The 8,561-nt window shown below is 40.0% G+C and overlaps 1 protein-coding gene across 1 annotated transcript in view; it reads right to left on the bottom strand.

Annotated features, from left to right (window-relative positions):
* Positions 1–380: 380 nt before the first annotated feature.
* LOC107722243 (threonylcarbamoyladenosine tRNA methylthiotransferase-like) overlaps positions 381–8,561 on the bottom strand; it is a 222,711-nt gene continuing 214,530 nt past the window's right edge. The window contains exon 14 of the mRNA XM_016530527.1: positions 381–1,009. Within this exon, the coding sequence (XP_016386013.1) occupies positions 848–1,009 (162 nt within the window). The 3' untranslated portion in view covers positions 381–847. The remainder of the gene's footprint in view (positions 1,010–8,561) is intronic.

The raw sequence follows: 8,561 nt of genomic DNA, 5'->3' as shown, positions 1-8,561 counted from the left end.
CAACAGCATGCGTCTATACATTGTACACTGGACCATAAAGACATGCAGGCATTAGTGCAGTTTGAGGGCAACAAGACAAATGAATGAACATAGCAGTATGTAGGATTGCTTACGAGGGTTTGGCATAATGTTTGCAGTTAATGCACTGTATTCCCGTAATATCTGAGCACAAAGTATACATGGCTTCTATATACACTTCATCCTGTCAACAACGGTATTATATTTTCAATTAATCTGGCATATAAGAACACGGATGATAACACACAGTATTCTGACTGAGGTCATAAACACACTGTAGCTTGACAAGAGTGCAAAACAAAGCGTCTGACCTCCTCATGCCAAAAACCCTGAGAAAACATTCCAGAAATACAACCCGGGAGACAGAGCTGAGAGTGTGGAGTCTCATTTATTAGATGTGCTTTATGCTGGGAACAAAGACGGGAAGAGTCTGCTGCTCTTAGCCCAAAGCCAACAGTGAGACACCTGGCCTGAGAATGAATGACTGCCGGGATTGAAAATGAACAGAAAGCCAAAGACGCATTCAAGCTGTCCTCGTTCATAGGCAAAGAGGCTTCAATTTCTACAAATAAAAAAAGTACTTGACAAAAAAGAAAGCTTTTCTAAAATGTCACAATGGATGGCGTCACTAGCAAGCAAAATAGGTTTCAGCCTTTAAAATTTAAACACAGTCTTTAATTAGCAGTTAAAAACGAAATGTCCCAAACCATCCAGCCTCATTTACATTTATTTGACCTTAAAACACAAGACGTTATATTTGAGCACTGGTTTAAGTTCTCGGGTCGCTGCTCACTCTATAAGGCCGACACGTTGAGTTGAATTTACGGCGTCAGTGGAGCTTGTCAATCACAAGAGCCACGATTACAGCAGCCAGAGCGAGTCCCAATGACAGCAGCTTGAGTCCATCACCGTCAAACCTCCAGGACCGTCCCACGAGCGCAGAGGAAGCCACCGAAGCACAGGCGCCGTTCTGATGGGTCGCCTTCAGCTCCTGTGGAAGAAACCAGAATTTAAGATATATAGCAGGCAGATGGAGCGAAACAGTGATAGGAGTGAAATATCTGTGACTGTACAAGTGACCGTTGTGTTAGTGACTCAGACGATTCATACTGCATTCTGCATGTTAAAGCTCGTCTCTGGGCCTGTGCTCATGCAAACACAAGGATTCAATAGCTTTATTCTCTACTTTTATGTGTCTTTCTTCCACCGCTGAAAGCCGAAAGAAGCACCTGTGCTCAGTGACAATCACATGCGGTTCAACAGAAACGAAACGCCATTAAAAACTCAAATCATCATAATCACCTGCTCTAATCACAACTCAAAAGAGAAAGATTATCCCTTATTACTGTGACAACAACAGAGGAACTGATGAAAGAGTTTATGGTTTCCTGCATTAAATTTTTTTAAATCATCACAATCGCTGGAGCACGAGAACGCACGGATGGAAAGTGACTGTGTGAATGTGGAGTTCAGTCCAGATGTCATCCATCAACATCACTCTGATAGATGGCAGTTACGCTCTGAAATGGCCAGAGATTTAAGCACGACTTACACATCAGGGACCCGGAGGGTAAAACGGTTGTAATTGGAAGTCGTGTCCTCTCTAATGTGTTGGCACATTAAAGGTTCATCCATAATGGACACAGTAATGGGCCGATGTCTCCCATCAGGACAGGCCTGACAGCTGACCCAATAATATGTTCATTTCTGTACCCCCGCAATTAAATATAGAGCCTCAATCTGAATGGCCATTTCATGATTTCAATATTTCAGGCTGTCATGGTGGTAACAGCCGGCTGCTTGTAATGCAGATGTGCTCTTTGAGCTCACCATCCATTGCCTTTCTGTAGTTTCAGGAAGTGAAGGTGGCAAACTTTTGGCCAGATGGGACAAATCCAAAGTGGTGTCATCTCCGGCATCTTTGGGTCATTAAATACTATTGCTGAGAATAATAAAGAGCGTGAATCAAACCTTCACAAATAACCTGGAGGAAGTCTATCTGAGAGCCCAGTTAGCTCATCCCACCATTATCCAACTTCCTTTCGCTGGGATTTCCAACACGTGTCTAGTTTGCCTCAATGTTTCGGTCTCCTCTCACCACATCTGCGCTTTCATGGTAATGTCTTTTATCCTCAGGCCTATGGGAGTTTATATGAATTGGAGGGTTGCTCTCTCGATATGCGTGAGCTTGGAGGAGTCTGTCTGTGTTTTACCCCTTGTGTTGATCAGTCATAACAAAAAGATCTCAACATTAGAATGCAGGGTGGGAAAGCAGGGGTATGCGGTGTCTCAATTAGGTCTTGTTCCCTCTGCAGCTTCTTCTAGCCAACAACCTGCCACCTAAAACTAGAGAAGACTGTATGTAGTAAATTATGCACAATTACATGCAACTAAACTTAAATCAAACGATAATTCTATAGTAAGTATACATTGGTAATAAACTGTAAAATAAAGTGCAAGTGTAACACCCGTTTGCACCAATAAGAATTTTGAGTTATTATTTGTGTTGTTGTTTTTCCTAATTTTTCGTAATTTCGCTGGGATTTCCAACACGTGTCTAGTTTGCCTCAATGTTTCGGTCTCCTCTCACCACATCTGCGCTTTCATGGTAATGTCTTTTATCCTCAGGCCTATGGGAGTTTATATGAATTGGAGGGTTGCTCTCTCGATATGCGTGAGCTTGGAGGAGTCTGTCTGTGTTTTACCCCTTGTGTTGATCAGTCATAACAAAAAGATCTCAACATTAGAATGCAGGGTGGGAAAGCAGGGGTATGCGGTGTCTCAATTAGGTCTTGTTCCCTCTGCAGCTTCTTCTAGCCAACAACCTGCCACCTAAAACTAGAGAAGACTGTATGTAGTAAATTATGCACAATTACATGCAACTAAACTTAAATCAAACGATAATTCTATAGTAAGTATACATTGGTAATAAACTGTAAAATAAAGTGCAAGCAAACATTATATATAGAATATACACCAAACATGGGCGAGCTGAGGCTGCAATTAGCTGTACATCAGTTCTGACGCTGGAACACTGAAAGAAAAAGTGTAACGCTCTCCTGGGAGACTGTACTTCTCACATGAAGCCTTGACTACTGTAAGGATATCACAGGGTGATCTGAGTGCTAACCATGAGTGTGGGTGGCAAGTTAGCGACGCTGCTTATTCAGAGAGGAGTGGCAGGTATGGTGGCCCTTTTAGTGGCATCTGTGTGAATCAGGTCACAGGTGTGATTTCCAGATGGTGTCTTCCTCTGCCGAGTGCGTCTGAATGTGAATGGAAAACGCCATCATTGTGCTTCACAGAGTGGATCATGTAGCTGAACCTCCACCCACAGATGCCCTGCATGACTCATTGAGCCTCATTCAATCAGCACTTCACCTCTGAGATCACATCCCACAACTCCTGCTCCTACAGCTATTGTTCAGCTCAGCTCATTCAGAGCATTCATCTCTGACTCCCACACGATGGTAACATGCTCACGGCTCTGTTTGTGGCTACAGTAGAGGAGATAACCTGCTCTGCTGACACCATACAGCAGCTGAAAGCTCTTTGAAAGCACACAATCCACGGCTAGTGATTCTGAAAGCACCCCTTCTACAAAACCAGAATTGCTATTCAATTTCCTATTGTACTGGACATCTCCCATTCAAAGACAAATATGAACAAGTCAACCGTTTTGCTATGTCTATCCTCAGAAGAAAAGCAGTGCAAAATCTGACTCAATGTGAAATGCTTCTCTTGGTAGTGTGTGTGGAGTCTGTATTCCCACTTGAGCGGGCCTAGAACAGAACTCTGGGGGTCTCCAGTGATGAATAATATAATCCAAGGGACGTTCTGCTCTAAAGAATGTCTGAAGTCGACATGAGGTTAGACTTGAGTAATGTAAAACACCTCGGAGTCTCTGACTGCACTACGGGAGAGCGCAGAGGAAGCAGTTGGAGTGTATTAAAACTTTCAGCCGTGTGGGGAATGCCTTTGTACTGCTTGCCTTCCCTCAGCGGATATCAATGCAATTACTTGCCACCCATCTCATCCCAGGCAGGAAGACCGTTATGAAGGCGGGTGCAGTGTTACTGGATAATAGTGAGCTCCAGTTATCTGCTGATGCTACATATATTATAAGCCATGCAAAGAAACCCTTCCTCAAATCCTCAGCTTCTTGCACTTTCATCAAATAATCTGCTCATAGCTGAGAAAGACTGTATTTCAGAACCCTATTTACTGTAATAGAGGAGCAGGGGCTGATGGGATGCTGGTCCTCCAGCCTGGCACTGACTAGTGCTTGGTTAAAACCTGAAAATAACAATTGGACAGGTCAAACCATTAGGACATAATGCCTGTGAATTAGCAAGAGCAGTCTGCTGAGGGTTAAACCACTCATGTTTATATTTTTGACTGGCACCTCATGTTGGATCTATTTCTACATTTGGATGCACAAAACAGCCTTTCATGTTTAAATCATATACTGGTATGTCTACTAAATGACAGACTGTTGTGTTTTCTCACCTCTGTGAACTTTAAATCTGAAAATAAATGTGTCTCAGGTCTGAGGGTGACAGACAGCAAGGAAAAACACTGCTAACTACAAATAGTAACATGACACTAACCATATAATCATAAATAGACTTTAGCCAGTTACAAAATTCAAGAGATATTTACAAACAAAATTTCGTTCAAATTGCATCCTGTTCAACCCAAGCCATGTTAAAGAAATTGCATATTATTTTTTGCCATGGTTATACATTTCTATATTTAATTTTGAAGACATTTCTGTTTTACTTTTATATAAAAATTATTGCTGGTATTTGTTTGGTAGCCACACTCCAAAATATAATATTCTCCCTGAAAATTTCGGGTAAATATATCAAAAGTCTATGAAACAAGATTTATAAAAAAAAATACTTTAGACAAAACATACCTATAGCCTGAAAACAAGTCTTGATATCTTGTGTAGTCCTGCTTCTGAAGTAAACCTTGTTTTAAGGACTTTTAAATGTTTTAACTTAAAAATTAGACAAACATACTTTCGATACTTAGATTTTATGAAGGGAAAACAAGTTTAAGACAATAATAAAAAAAACTAAGTAAAAAAGTTGCCATTTTTTTGCAATGCACTTGATTCCTTGTGTAACAAAAAGTAAAACCAGTTGAGAAGCACAGGACTAAAAGATAAAATCATTACTAGACAGTCTAGTTTAGATTGAGCGAACGAGTTTCATTTTCTTTCCATTACTCTCTTCATCTGCCACTATCTTTTCCTTTTCCTTTTTTCTCTTGCTCTTTCTCCTCTTCTGATCAATGCCAGTTAGAGTGACCGCTAGTGTGTGCCGTGTCCAGACACCGCATTGATCCATGTCTGCATCATTCACACACACACACACACAAATCAAATGAGCGTCTGTCGATAGACTCTGGCGGCTCAGACAGAGGAGGTGAGAGGCTCAAGGACACGGACGCTGGGCCTCCAGACACCTGAACCATCTCCCGCCGGCGGAGGTGATAATCCACACACACAACGGCCTGTGATCCGTCTCTCTCAGACGCTTCACCACAGGGGTGAAACACAGCCAAACCCAAATAAACACCGCCAACATCCAAACACGGGGTTATGCTGGAGTGGAAAAAGCTTCTCGCTTCTACGCTGAAGCAGAGCTGAAAATGAAGATGACTGCTTTGACATTCGTCAAGCTGTGAACTGGGCTAGAACACGTGTAGCCCACATCAGCATCACAGCTCAATGTTTCAGAGCACATACACTAACAACTCAAAGCCTTATAACAAACAAATCAAAAACCACCAAACAAATTCAGATTAGGGCTGCCACCAAAACAGATTTTCACTACATTATCATTGTGCGCAAGCAAAATCACAATAATGATATTGTGTTGTCTACAGAAATTTCAAAAGTAAAAAATAATAATGATAAATAAATAAAATAATAAAATAAATAATTAAAAAGGTTTGTTTGTTAGTTTAGTTTACTTGTATAGCACATTTAAAAACAACTAGAGTTGACCAAAGTGCTTTCCATTAAAATAACATTTCAACAGCTTAAATAACAAAAATCCAAAAAAATATAAAACACCCAACAAAAATATAATTTAAAACACCAAACAATAGTAAATCAAGGTACAATTAACTACTAGCTCAACCATATGCCTGGGCCAGTAAATGTGCCCTCAAACGTGATTTAAAATGACCCAACGTAGTACAGCATCTAATATCTAACATCCAAAGGCAGGTTATATAATGTTTGAAATGACCTCAGTGGCCTGATAAACCTGAAGAAGATGCTAAATATATTCGGGAGCTAGGCCATGCAAGGCCTTAAGAACAAACATTAAAACCCTAAACTGCACTTTAAAGTTAACTGGGAGTGAATGCAGCGAGGTTAGCACTGGGGAAACACTGACCTGCTTCATAGTCCCAGTCAAAAGTCTAGTTATTGCATTTTGTAGAAGTTGAAGATGATTCAACAGAACAAGAGGATCCCCCAGATACAAATACAACCTTGACAACTTAAAAGCCTGTATAACCTGCTTCAAATCATTAAAAAGCAGGAAAGAAAAATTTTATTTTTGCAATACACCTTACATGAAAGAAACCGGCATTCACCACTGAATTTACATGCTTATCAAATTTAAACTCCGAATCTAAGATTACTCCCAGATTCTTTGCCTGCTTGTGTACATTACAGACAAGAGGGCCTAGATTATCAATTAAAATGATAGTTCACCCAAAATACTTCTTGTGCACAAAGAAAACAAACATCATTGATTTGTGTTCCGAAGATGAAAGAAGGTCTTATGGGTTTGGAATGACATGAGGGTGAGTAATTAATGACAGAATTTAAATTTGAGCGAACTAGGAAGATACAGTTGCATGCTGTCTGCATAACAACGACAAGCAACCTTTCATTTTCAACAAATAAGGGCAAGTGGCAACATGTACAAAGAAAACAATATGGGCCCCAGAATTGACCCCTGAGGAACCCCACAAACACAGGCTGCAGAATCTGAGATATAGGCCTAATTCCCTAACCAGACTACAAAACTTTGGTCCTTTAAATAAGAAAACCATTTGAGGGCATTTCCTCAGATCCCTACCCACTGACTCAAATGCTCAAAAGAATTTTATGTTGTATCAAAAGCTGCCGTATGTTTGAGGAGAATGAGAACAGCACACTTTCCTGAGTCAACAGCAAGCAATAAATAATTATTCTCTTTTAAAAGAGCAGACTCTGTACTGTATTTAGACATAAAACATGACTGACATTTATCAAATAAATAATAATAATAACTTTTATTTAAAATTGACAGCAAATGATGATAAACAGCCTTCTCCAAACTTTTAGATAAAAAAAGGCAACTTTGAAATCGGGCAATAGTTGCTAAAAAGTCTAGGCTTTTAAAGAAGGTGATGTACAATAGCATGTTTTCAACAAGATGAGACAATAGCATTTGCTATACTACTGTTTATGATACATAAAATTCTTTGGGCCACAACATCCAGCACCTGGAGGAGACGACTAGAGGGAATGACGTCTAAAGCACAAGTAGTAGGTCTCAATTGCTGAACTATGTCTACAAGATCAGAAAGAGAGAAGGGTTTAAAATGAGAAAAAATATATAGAGCTAATTCTAAATTCTAAAGTAAATTCTAAAGAGAAAAGATCAGTAGACCTAATACTAGCTCTAACTGTCTTAATCTTGACAGTAAAAATTCAAAAAGTTGTCAAGCTATTGGAGTGGGCTCTGCGTATGTATGTGTAAAGGATTCTGTACAGAATTTATTGTGCTAAATAAAGTTTTTGAATTATGAGAATATTTAAGTCAGAAAAAATATTGCATTTTAACTGCCTGTTGGTAATTAATCATACTGTCTTTAATAATCTCATAACACACATGAAGTTTATCTTTTTTCCACTGCCTCTCTGCTTTCCTCCATTTTTGTCTTAAGTCCCGAGTGCTGTCATTAAGCCATGGCTGATATTTAACTTCAGATGTTACTATTTTAAATTGAATTACACTGATTTATGACAAACAACCAATTAACAAATGTACTTTCCCTGTATTTATAGATGTCAGACAAACTTACTGAGGAGGCTGAAAACAAGAGGTTATCTGAACACGTCTAAAACCACATTTGCGTCAAAACACTGACTGACCCGCTCACCACAGACATAAATATAGCTGCTGTCGTTCGCACATGAGCGCATAACAAACATCTGCAGGAATCAGCAATATGTGCTTTGAGAATACGGCTGAAGTCACTCAGAAGATGGTGAATAACATCACATCAGCTCAAAACAACTTACACTACCATCACGTCATGTTTCTCCTTCACTCTGCTAAATGTGATGTGTGTTGGACAAGACAGGTGAAGCCAGAGACAGAGGACGTGTCCACATCCATCACAGAAACAGCCAGTGTCTGTCGGCAGGGAATACCTGGCCAACGGCTCTCCAGGTGATGTAAAGGTCCAGCAATCGCTAACTAAGGAAACACACACACACACTCACTCACACACTCACTCACTCA

Source organism: Sinocyclocheilus rhinocerous, unplaced genomic scaffold (assembly GCF_001515625.1).
Source record: "Sinocyclocheilus rhinocerous isolate Xijiao unplaced genomic scaffold, SAMN03320098_v1.1 scaffold1506, whole genome shotgun sequence".
Classification (NCBI taxonomy): Eukaryota; Metazoa; Chordata; class Actinopteri; order Cypriniformes; family Cyprinidae; genus Sinocyclocheilus; species Sinocyclocheilus rhinocerous.
This window is presented reverse-complemented; position numbering and strand designations above follow the sequence as displayed.